The 12,992-nt window shown below is 39.5% G+C and overlaps 1 protein-coding gene across 1 annotated transcript in view; it reads right to left on the bottom strand.

Annotated features, from left to right (window-relative positions):
- Nucleotides 1-1,669: 1,669 nt before the first annotated feature.
- Adam10 (ADAM metallopeptidase domain 10) overlaps nucleotides 1,670-12,992 on the bottom strand; it is a 109,637-nt gene continuing 98,314 nt past the window's right edge. The window contains exons 12-16 of the mRNA XM_028865669.1: nucleotides 12,319-12,502; nucleotides 11,459-11,567; nucleotides 10,556-10,776; nucleotides 5,428-5,554; nucleotides 1,670-3,933 (exon numbers count right to left, since the gene is read on the bottom strand). Of these exons, the coding sequence (XP_028721502.1) occupies nucleotides 3,839-3,933; nucleotides 5,428-5,554; nucleotides 10,556-10,776; nucleotides 11,459-11,567; nucleotides 12,319-12,502 (736 nt within the window). The 3' untranslated portion in view covers nucleotides 1,670-3,838. The remainder of the gene's footprint in view (nucleotides 3,934-5,427; nucleotides 5,555-10,555; nucleotides 10,777-11,458; nucleotides 11,568-12,318; nucleotides 12,503-12,992) is intronic.

Raw genomic sequence — 12,992 nt, forward strand, 5'->3', positions numbered from 1 at the left:
GGCTACTGGCAAATGCACTGTACCTGGCTTACAAGTTTTTAATTGAGAATCTAAAATGCTAAAATCAAAGCTGTACTCTGGGCAGAGTGATGATCTTTTGCTTCTGAGATAGAAGTTTCCCCCAATAATTTCTTACAGCATTAGTGACTCCTCTGAAGATGAATGATCCTCACCAGCTGCTTTTAACTAGCATCCTCCTTGCTCCCCAGCTTTGGGAGACCCTGCCCCTTTATGGAAGATAACTATCTCCCGTGTGCCAGTGAGGACAGGCAGCCTATGCTCACAATGCATTGGCTGCATTGATGCTCTGAGACCTTTCATTAGAAATACTCTGAGAACTTAAAGGCTTTTCCAAGGACAAACATACACATCTCACAGCCGCCCAAAATATCAGGTTGAGAACAACAATTGGGTCTTAAAGTACAATAGCTGCCCAAGACGAGATGTAGGAATAGAAAATTTTGCTCAGTTTGGGCAAGTCTTTTCTTTCACATCCAACAAAATTCAAGTACCCAGAGAACAAAGTACTGAAAATCCAAGACTAATCTTAAAAAGCTACCTTTTCCTTAGATAAATCCTTCCCCGACCTGCATATTGCCTAGTGCTATGGAGATCACCAAATCCTGAAACTGTAATGATTTGTTTTTAAACTCATGTCAAAATTTAGAAAACTACACCAAAATAAATTCCAAGCAAAATTTAAGCAGCAGTAAATAAAGCACCAACTTTGTAATTATCTGGCTTGGTAAAAATGATCAGTTTCATGAAAAAAAACAAAACAGTTTCTCCCTCCAATTATTAAGCAATGCTACTGTGAAAGTATTATAAGGTGGGCACAGATACAAGTGCCCCTGATTCTAACACTTGGAAGGCAGAGGCAAGGGATGATGAGTTCAAGGCCAGCTACAGAGTAAGACCTCCACTTCAAAACCAAAGTATTGCATATTTACTTACTTAATTGATACTAATCATTTATAGCTAGTCTTAATTTTGAAAAAGGAATCTGGGACATATTATTCCATGAAGGGCACTACCCTATGTACAAAGTAATTTCTTTTATAGGTAACACGACAATGACAATTCTCTGCAATAAATCTGACAAGATAGAAAAATGTTAGTTCAAAATTTCAAATATATCTCCATTAGCCCAGGTCTTATCTTGTGTGGGGGCACTATGGGAGTGCTATGAATTGAAGACCAGGTCCATGTGCATGCTAGGCAGTCAGTCTACCCAGGATTGTTTAGAGACAGAATCTTGCAATATAACCCACGTTGGCCTTTAATTCCTCGAATCCTCCTACCTTAGCCTCTGCAAAACTGAGACGATGGATGCGCACTACCACACCCAGATAAATTAGACATTAATAAGGCATTTAGCACTCAGAACTTTGGAAATAGAAAGAAGACTGCAAGTTTCCAGTTAGGCTCAGCTCTTTATTAAGACAAGTCCTGGACACTGACTATGAACAGTGAAAAGCAGCGCTGCTGAGTGATTTTTAATTGTGTGTAAGACAATGATACCCAATTGGGCTGTTCATTGTGGCTCCACACAGTGAGCAAGGATGCCTGCACTTGCATGCAGAGACACAGTTCTGCTGAGTAGCCTTTCATTTAGTAGAGCAGCTGCCTCTGATGGTTCTCAAAGTTCAAAGAGCACAGACCCGTCAAGTTGATTTCATCAAGTCTATTTATTAATGCATTTCAAGTTTCAAAAAACCTTACATCTTTGCACAATACTTTATTTTTTGCAGGTTTTAGTAAAAATTTCCAAAGTGAACAAAAAAAAGATACTGTATAAAACACAGTGGACATTAAACTGACAGTAGTATTAGATCTCACTGGTCCTGATCCTTTCATTTTTACCACATCTTGATTTGCAGTGGAAACAGTTCAGTGCATGTATCTCTTCAGAAAACATTTAACTTAGACTCAAAATAAAACAGGGCAGTGTGTAACTGCCAAAACCCTACCACAGGATAACATTACAAGCAAAAAATGTACATGTTCCAAAGTCTACCACACCCAAGAAGTTACTAAGAACTCTTGCAGAATAAAAGTCACCATTTTAGAAATGCAAACCCACTTCCAACCTTTGCACAGTCCAAAAACAAAGGCATTTGAATGATTTAAAGCAGTGTCATACACAGCTACCTACTTGTTGGGTTAGAATTATTTATAGTCTATCTGGGGTTTCATGTACAAAATTTGTCTCTAAATCATGTACAAAAAGCTGTTTTGAAAAAAGTCACCACGTACTGTACAAGTTTACAAGGAGAGATCCCATTGTTTCTCTAGCGTTTTTGGCCTTGCTGGCTCGCGTCACATTATGAGTGATTGTGTAAACCTTAGACTCTTAAGGAAAAAAAAAAGAAGAAGAAGAAAAGAAAAAGAAAGCCAAACACAGTAATCTTGTCAACCTTCCCTACATTTGCCTCCTATGTAAAGCCAGGAAAGTCACTGCCGTTGACTTCTAATTTACGTGATGTAGCTGGAAAACAGAAGCAATGAATATGTCACAAGCTTACATTTTTTTAATGCCCCCTCCATTTTCTGCATAGCGATAAGCCTGTTAATACATTAAATGCTTTTGCTTTCTCTTTCTTTAAAATGCCAATTATTTATATCTGCTTAAAAAAAAAAAGTTTGTAATGGGACACTGTGCTGTCTACCTTCATTGTTGTTAAAAATGGCTTAAGGGTTGGAAAAACAATGTCAGAAGGCCTATCTACAACTTCAACTACCTGCCGAGCAAATTACTCATCTCTAGTGGTTATCAATGATCAATGATGGTGTGCCGAAGACCTGTCCAAATATTTCAATGAAGACATTGATTTTCTTTTCCATATCAGATAAAAACAGAATTAGCAGACTTTAAGTATATGGAATACACAAAGGAATAAGCAGGCTACAAATGAAAATAATCATTTCTGACATAATTCCTACCAAGGCATGAACAAATTTCACCTAGCAGTTTAAAAAGGGAATTGAATTAGGAAGTGTAAAATTCTAAGCAGAAACCAGACATTTACATGAAGAACTGACTCTGAAGCCAAAGGCTGTTGCTGTCCAGTTTGCACTCCGATCAGCTGCTCTCTTCAGCGCAGCCTCTCCTGCTCACAGCAGCCATGTGACAAGGAAAAAGATGTATGTAAAAACCAACTCCATCAGAAGAAAGGAAAAGGATTCTCATTTCAAAACTGCCTGTGTGAAGCATTACAGAATCCTGGACCACTGAACACCACCATTCTCTGTTATCCTGAGTATGTCAATTAAACAGTAATTTTTCATTAAGAGCGGGAAAAATTTATAATACAAAGAAACATCCATATTGCAATTTCTGTTTACAATTGCACAGAGAAGTACAGTGTACGTAAGAAATACATGTCTGCATATAACAAGGTATGTACATTGGCAAGTGATGTATCCAATGTTGAGGTGGTCGAGCCTCCCAGCCTTGATTGGCAGTTGAAAAAAATATATTTCAATTTGTGATAAAAGTTCATCGAGAGCCAAGTCTGTCTGCAAGTGAAGAAAATGCAGCAACGAAGAAAACAAGGGGCACATAATAATATTCTAAGACTTTGTGCCATTAGGTTAAAAATATCTGTCCATAAGAAAATTGGGTTCCTTTTCCATCTACCCCACCCCCCTAAATTGGAATTTTCAGGCTTTATATTTTAAGTAATTCCACCTGGTATGAGGACATGATCTCTTGCCATTTTTTTCTTCAACTATGAACTGTGAGGGTTTCGTCTGGAGATGATGACTTAACAGGTTTCTCTTTGGAGTGAAGTTTTCCCACTGTAGGCACTAGGAAGAACCAAGGCAAAAGCTGCAGTTAGCGTCGCATGTGTCCCATTTGATAACTCTCCCGGGGCCTCTGACGCGGGGGCTGCTGAATGGGTTGCGGCGGTCTCCTCCTCTTTAAAGTGCCTGTAACGAAAAGCAAAACAGCTTATTTTACATCATCTCCTAATCTTCACAAGAGAAGTGTTCTCTCACCAAGAAAAGTGATTTTTTTTGTGACTGATCAGAAGTATGTGCCCTGTAACATAATTTTCAATTTTCTGGTGGCCATAATAAAATAATAATAAAAAATAATAATTTTAATACTTATTTCACTTAGACCAATTCAACTTTAACATGTATTCAATATAAAAAATTACTAAAATATTTCACCATTTTATGTTGTCTTTAAGTCTGATTCATATTTAATGTTTAACAGCATATCTCAGTGGAGACGAGTCACATTTCAAGTACTTGACAGCCTTAAGAATTTGACTGATTCATCTAAATTAATATAGGTCTGAGACAGACACTTGAGACCTGTCTGCACAGCAGGATGGCAACTAACTCATCCACTCTGTTATGAAAACTTTAAGACTGTTCCTGTAGTAAGTGCTTAGCACTTTTTATGAAGGCTTAACAAATGAGTTTTCAGAGGTGTCAACACACAAGTCAAATATCTGTTCCACTGAAGGAGAACGTCATGGTAACTGTGCCTAAAAAGTGTCCTGTAGCTCTTGTAAACAGTTTAAAACTGACACAAGTGCCTGAGTTCTGACTCTGGAAACTAAGAAAACAAGTTTATCAAATCAAAGGTCCTCTCACCCCCGCCATGACTTCTGGGCTCTCCTGTCTCGACATAGGAACAAAAGGAAAACACAAAGCAGAGCTAACTACTCTGTGTAGGGCATTATAGTTGACCTGACAAGGCTCTCCTAAGAAGGAGATGCCAGCATCTAACCCTGGATCCTTGATACTGTCTTAGGCAATGTCTTCCTCACATCTGTAATGACTAGTCACATTATACTTTGGAGAGGGGAAGGGAGGGACTATTAAGAATGACTAATGTGTAACACAGAGAAGTTGCTTCCTCTCTTGTCTTCTTCAAATGCCCAGACTTGATTTATCTCAGCGGTGGTATCCTCCCGAGGGTAAAGGTGGAAACTATGTGATAGGTTCTTAGCATCTGAAGCTGCTACATCAAGACTGCCCTACAGACAGATTTGTACTTCTCAGTAAGCCTCATTCAGGAAGAAATAGTCTATGGCTTGATGCCACGAGCCATAAAGTATTTCAAGAACACAGACATTTACTACTCAGATGGAAAAACCAATAATTTAAAAGCACCTTAACTACCATAACACAAACAAGGTATGGTAACGGACTGAGACAAAACAAGGGGTGGGGAGTTCAACCAAAAATCAAAATGTTATTCTAAAAGTTTCTTGACACTCAGGACAGATCAGCATTACCCCGGTAGTCAGTAACTAGACTGGACTGAGAGCCAGTGAATCATTTATCAGGCAATTTGTCCAGAACAAAGCTCCATAAACTCAGTTACTAAAGCCTGTGGGTGCTGCATCCTTCCTGCCTGGAAGCTCCGCCTCTGCTCACAGCAGCACCCATTGCTCAGCACCTTACCTGGAAGTGGTTTAGGAGGAGGCAACTTTGGATTACTACTTGGAGTGTGAACACTGCAAATCTTGATAAATCCAGCCATTAACATGATCAGGGCAATTCCCATAAGCAGTACTGCCCACCAGTGAGCCTAGACAGGAACAGAATTAAACTATTTTAAGACAGCAGATACTAACAACAATCATATGTAGTGTTTACAGCTTCCAAATTCTGAATATCCGCATTGGCTTTAATACAAATTATTATAACACTTATGCAATTACTACTAATTATTTCTGGCAAAACAAACATTCAAAATGCCTCTATCATCTGAGGCTTTACACAACTTATTACCTCTGTACTATTTACTCAGATCCTAAAATAAAAATACATGCTATGCCAAAACACCCCCAGCTACTTTTTATGCATGCATAAGCTCTCTTACATTAAAGCAACTTTTGCTTCACTTTGAAAGAATCTCTAACTTAATGAAAAGTTGCAAGCACTGTGCAACTTTCAAAAATCTGACACAGAGCCAGGTGCATGTACCACATTATTCCCCTGAGCACATTAGCATGAAAGTTCCATAACAAGGAGCTCAACTGGCACTCGATCGGCTTGCCTTGCCACCAAGATGAGGACCCAAGTTCAGATCCTCAGAACTCATGTAAAAAGCCAGATGTGAATAATCCCAGCACTGGGGAACAGAGACAAGTGGATCTCTGAGGCTTGCTGACCAGCCAGTTTAGCCAATCAGAAAGCTACAAGTGAGAGATCCTATGTCAACAACAAAAAAAGGTGGGAACATCCAACATCAAACTCTGCCTCACACATACATGTACACATGCAATTCCCAAAGCAAACCACCGACAGACAGATGAATAGACAGACAGACACAGACACACAGACACACACATACTCCTACAAGAGTATTTTCCTAGATAGTCAGGCCATGGTCATCACAGACCCATGCAAGCTTTGCTGTCTGTTCTCCTCTGCTGTCCTTCAAGCTGGAAGGGTCCCACAGGTCCCTTCTGACCTTTAAGACTTTGACACTTTTGGGACTGGAGAGATGGCTCCGTGGATAAGAGAACTTGCTGCACTTACAAAGGATCTGGGTTTGATTGCCAGCACCAACATGGCAGTTCACAATGATCTATAATTGCAGCAACAGAGGATCCTATGCTCTCTTCCAGCCTCCACAAGGAAAAGATATGCATGTGATGCACACAAATACAGGCAGGCAAAATACCCACACTTACAAAATAAATAGACACTTGAAATTTTCAGGGCAGTTGTTAAGTACGGGATGGTAACAATCAATTTTGAATTTTCTAGTGTTCCTTATGATCAGATTCAGGTCATGCATCTGTTAGGAGTGTCACAGAAGGGATGTTGTACTCTTTTCTCACATCCTGTCAGGCTGGACATGACTCTGATTTCATTACTATGATGCTAATTAACCTTGAGTACTTGATTGAGATACTATCCACCAGATAGTATCCAATATTTTTTTTTCCCTTGTGAAATCAACGACTATTTTGTAGAGATATAACTTGGAACTATGTAAATATTCTATTCTTTACCAACTTGTTCTGTTGGGGTTTCCTATCCTATACAATGGATTATAACCCAATACTATTATTACCAAGGAGTTTTTGACACCTTCCCCATCTCATTCTTTAAGCACTTACTTTCTCAGGCAACAAAAATTTCCAGGTTTATCTTGTTCTTTCAATATCTGAGACCTGGACCACCCATGTCTCTGTAGAACCCTAGTTCTCCTCCTAGAAGACCCCTCCCCACCCTACGTGCACACTGGCATGACACTTGCCTCTATACAGGACAGAGGCCTCTCACTGTACTTTGTCTTTCTACTACTCTCTAGACCCACTCACTCCACTTGAACACTAACATGGCACTCACCGTCCACGCAGGGCAGAGGACGCTCACAATATTTGGGCTATGTCATCCCACACCATGCTCTTCCCATACCCTCCTAACCAGGTAAGGCTCTATTAGCCAGCTATCTCTGTGGTACTGCAGCTCTTCATACCTGATGTGGATTTCTACCTTGCTTAGACTCACCCAATGACTTTAGGAACAAACTGTTCAAAGAAAAGAACCTACATGATGGAAGGAAAGAATGGATTCCAGAAAGTTGTCCTCTGACCTCCACTTACACACGTACTTTTTTTTTTAATGTAAAGGTGATAAAGAGATAGCTCAGTGGTTAAGAGCACTGGCTGCTCTTCAAGGATCTAGGTTTAATTCCCAGCACCAACATGGCAGTTCACAATCATTGTAACTCCAGTGCCAGGGGATATGACACTGTCTTCTGGCTCCTGCAGGTACCAGGAACACACATGGTACACAAGTATACAAGCAGGCAGAACACTCAAACATATAAGATATGAAAATAAAAAGTAATGAAAGGAGAGGGAGGCCAGACATGCTGGCATATGTCTATGATCCTAGCAACTGGGAAATGAAGGCAGGAGGATCTGGAGTTCATTCAGGGTTAGCCTCAGCTAATACTAACTGAGGCTGGCCTGGGTCAAATGAGATCCTGACTCAATCCTTTCCCCACTTTCCACCCCAAAAATATTAAAGAAAAGGGAATAGGAAAGGGAAAGAGGATGGTTATTTGTCCAGAGGACCCAGGTTCAACTCTCAGATCTCCCATGGCAGTTCACAACTGTCTGCTACTCCAGTTCCAAGGGATCCAACGCACTCTTGTAGCCTCCACAGGCGTGCAGATACGTCAGGCCAATTTCAAGAGCTGACTTACTTGGTCCAAACCCTGTGGTGCTCTTGGACAATGTTCACCAAGGAACGTCTAAAGACATCTTAGGTTTGTAACCCTTCATGAGTAAATGTTCCTATGGTTGCTTCGAAAACAAAGCTAAAAAGATGTATGCATTCCAGGACTTCTCCCAATCTCACCAGCCTCCAGTTTTCTCAGAGGCACTGGACAATCAAGCTGAGAGCAACTGTAGTCTGTGATTCCCTTGGGAACCACTGCTCTAAATCTCCCACTCAAAAAGAATACCAGATACTTAGAATTTATACGTGTATCTGGTATTCATAAAATTAGAGCAAAATATGAGGGTAGAAACTGATTAAACAATGAGAAAGTGCATTTTGGAGGTTGCGGTAGGATTGCTGTTAGTTGGAGCTCAGCTTGGGCTACATAGCAAGTACCAGCTTAGGGCTATGATATAAGACTTGACTCAGAATTGAGGGGGGTGTACTTGGAGCCCAGCTACTCAGAGGCTAAGGGTAGAGGGAACCCTTGAGCCCAGGGATTAAAGACCTAGACATCATAGTAAGAAGGAGTGAAAGGAATGTTAATTCTTATCAAAAGAATAACTGAAACACAAACTTTTGGTAAACTTAAATAAAAAGTCACAACATTGCAGGGAATGAAAGGAAAGAGGCACATAATGATAAATCTGAAAAAAAGGTAAAAAATGGTTCTCTGCAATATCAAACCTAGCCAAAAGATGAAAAGAGAAACAAGACCTCATCAACTATATGAGAAACTGGAAAAGAATTACTAATGTTCTAAACCCTTAACTCCTACTTAAAGAACAGGCAATAATGGCCCAGGATCTCAACATATTTAATGGTGAGTGCTCTCAGTCTTCTCAAGAACTACATGATGCCTGCTAAAGCTATGGAGTGTTTACCAATGCCTCCTAGCTAAACAAACCCAACAAAGATATGGAGCATATTCTGGAAAAACCTAAACATGGCTGTCAAAACAACTCTCCACAAAAAAACAACAACAAAAAATATTTCCATGGCAACAGTAGCCATAAAATATTGAAGTGTTAAGGTTCTTCCTACTCTACAGAACTGCATGAGGAGAAAAGGGGTCATAAAGTACATCAAGGAAACAAAAGGACACTAGGTAGCACTGGAAAAGACATAGTTAAGGTAGCCCTTCACTTCTTGTCCAGTCTCTTACAGCAGAACACTCTAACAGCATACATTACCAAACAGAAAAATATTGTCCTGACTGGTAAGATGCCAAGACACAAACTATCATTGCTACAAAACAAACCTTGTTATACAAGGAAATGCTGCACAAAATCAAATGAGACAAACAATGTAAAACAAACTCAGCATTTACTGTCTTATTGCTTGACCTGGCCAATGCTCACTTAAAGTATCCAAAGCCTACTCTCCAGGCATTGTGGGTTGTGCTAACTGAGGATGCTATATCAATGCTGACATTTTACAAAAAACGACACCTGTTACCCTCACTCATGTGCAGCAAACCTGTATAAATTCAGAAGTGTCTGATTAATCTATTCCAGAACATAAGATAAGGATTCTCATTGCTAATTCACAGAAAGGGGCCTTTCAGTAAATCTACTTTAAAAAAAAAAAATTTTAAAAAGCAGTAACTTGGAAAAGGGAGAGTCTGAGTTCTAAGTCAATTTGCAAAGCAAACTATTCCATTTTAGGTACAGCACATTCTTAAACATACCACTTGCAAGTAAGTCTCCTACACAAATCGCTTGGAAAGCATGATCATTTAGGTTAATCTCAGCAGTCCTTTAAGAAAATCACAGTTGGTGCTGGAGGGATGGCTCAGCAGTTAAGAGCACTGGCTGATCTTCCAGAGGTTCTGAGTTCAATTCCCAGCACCCACACAGTGGCTCACAACCATCTATAACTGTAGTCCCTTGGGATCCAATGCCTTCTTCTGATGTACGAATGTACATGCAGACAAAACACCCATATACATAAAGTGCATAAATACATATATGTATATGGGTGTACCTGTTATACTAAAACAAGAGAGAAATACATAAACCAAGTAGCACTTTCCCAAAAAGCCCAGTGAGAATACTAATATATGTACTACCAGAAGAAGTCACCTGCAAAAGACAATGTAAGCAGCAGAGGGAAGCAGAGTGACTCCTACTGCCTATAACAGAGCTTTGAATGGCACTCAGGGAGATATCCCAATCACTTCAGAAGGAACTAAGAACCAGGAATATTTAAACATTAAAAACGTATACATACAGTACTTCTAGTACAAAAAGGCAAGTGTTCTTCCTCCAACATTGGTGACCACTGCCCACGTAAAATCTAGATGAAACATTTTAAGATTTTTATGAATGAAGACTATACTTACTACGATCCACTCAGCAATGTTTTCGTAGAGTTGCGGACTAAAAATTGCTTTTTTCAGCCTAGCTAGAGGACCATCAGCATCTACTAATCTGCACCGCATGAAAACATCACAGTAGCCTCTGAAGTCATTACATGGAGAGCCCGGCTGCAGAGTGATAGTCCGACCACTGAATTGCTTGCTCCACTGCAAAGACCCTGTACTGGCACAAGTTGAAGGGGCCACTGGAAAAAGAAGTGCCAAACACAGGTCAGAATTCCTGGTGGGACAGTCTTAGAAAGCAAAAACAAAGACGGAACTACCTAAATTCATTCCCACACTACACACACCTACACTAGTTTGTCAGAGTAACATCATTAATCACTTATCTTAAATGTTAAAAATATAAACAAACATTAAATCTTGACTTAATGCCTATAATGGCTTTAAAACCATTGAGCTATGTTTACATACATTATTACCTAAAGCTGGCAAGATTTGGTCTAATGCATCATTTAACAACGTAAGGACCATAAACCAATGCTACATTTAAATTTTTCTCAAGAGAGCCAACTTAGCTGGAAAGTATCTGTCCAAATTGTGTGTCAGTTTAACAAGGGAAACTTAAAGACAGGCATCTTCTCTGCCCCCCACCCCATCCCTGCCACCACTTGCATGGCGGCTCCCCCCACCCCCACCCCCAATCTCTCTCTTACTTTAAGCTATAAAAGGTTAAAGGAAGCCTCTTTCCTTTTAAGGCTCTGCTAAGCTGTTTCTGATACTTTCTCATGCTCTCCCACCTAAGGCTCAATCATGGTCTTGAGGTCCTTTCTCCTACTAAACCTCATTCCCAAAGGTTGAAAAAAATTAATGGCAAATAATGGACTTTGGAAGTAGACTTTAAGCTGAGGTATTGAAAAGCCTTACTTTTCTTCATGCAACAAACATGGCATAACTCCTTATCATCTTTGCCATCAGAGCTGGCACAGGTACACTCTTCCAAGTCATACTTCTCACAGATAGAACCTGCACATTGCTGGGGGAAAGACAAATTTTATTTAATATCTGTGCAGTCCATGGTAACAGGCAGGTATAAGCTTCTGATGTCAAATAATAAAGTGGGTATATTTAATGTAATAAACAACAGGCTGAAGATGTGCCTCCATGGCAAGCAAATGCCTAGTACATGCAAGGTCTTGGGTCACATCCCAAACACAGATAAATATCAGAACCAACAATATCACATAAATATACTTGAGACTTAATCAAAGTAAGTTGTACAACCTTTAAAGCAATTAAAGAAGAAAAAAAAACCTAAATAAAAGCAGAGAAAGAAGTAGTTCCAAATTTGTGTTAGTTATCATAGCTCCTCCATAAGTAGAGAAAAAAAATAAGTTTTCTTCATACAGAACAAAGTAACATTTAGCCATGAAGCTCAAAAGATTTCACACTCAGAGAAAATGACCAGATGAGTTCTTTTATTCAGGCTCCTGAAATACTAATTTATACAACTTAGAAGCAGTGCAGATAAGACCACATGCCTAGTTGTACTCTTGTGAATACCAAAGACATACAGGTGCAAAGATGAAAGGTGAGTTGGGAGCTAACTGTGTGCCACCAGGCAATTGTGTCATGTTATACACTCGTGGCTTTGTGGGGAACAGAGTGGTATTACTGAATGGGAGCCCCAGAGTAGTAACCTTATAGAGCTATCAGTGTCAACTATTATTCTGAAAAAGGGATGCTCTATAAAATTTAAATTTAAACATCTTAAAGCAAATGCTTACCCCATTAATGCACACTTGTGTATGCCTGTTACAGTCTGTGAAGTTGGGCTTGGGATCAGACGCTGGGCAGAGGGCTGTGAAGCCATTGCATATCCCTTCCTTTGCACAGTCAGAATCATCCCGACACTTCTCGGACTTTGACTTGAATGCACACTGTGCTGTACAGCAGGGTCCTTGACTTGGACTAGGAGAAGTGTTGAATGATCAGATAAAGTAAATCACTTGGATATGGGCCTGATTTTCACATCATCTTAAATGCTATGTACGTTACTGGAACACAACTTCAAATATTACTAGCAACAAACTACTCTATTTGAACATTCTAGCAAGTATAAGAAGATGATTAAATATCTGGTTTCCACAGTCAAAAACACTAGTCAGCGTTCTTACTCAGCCTTTTGTGAAGTGAATTCAGGACTAGGAAACTTTTCAGTGTTTTTTTCCATAGTTACATAATATATTAGTCAATTTACACATTTCTATACTAAAATTGAAGTAGGACACATAGACTAACCACCAAAAAGCTTATGTAAACTATAGTCTATTGCCTGTAATCACGACTGCATTTGACAAGTGAAATAACTACATGACACCAAGTGACAGAAGCCTACATACCCCACTTTACCTAAATATTTTAAAGTTAAAGTTTCTATTTGGACAGAAGATAGCCACAT

Source organism: Peromyscus leucopus, chromosome 7 (genome assembly GCF_004664715.2).
Source record: "Peromyscus leucopus breed LL Stock chromosome 7, UCI_PerLeu_2.1, whole genome shotgun sequence".
NCBI classification, from domain to species: Eukaryota; Metazoa; Chordata; class Mammalia; order Rodentia; family Cricetidae; genus Peromyscus; species Peromyscus leucopus.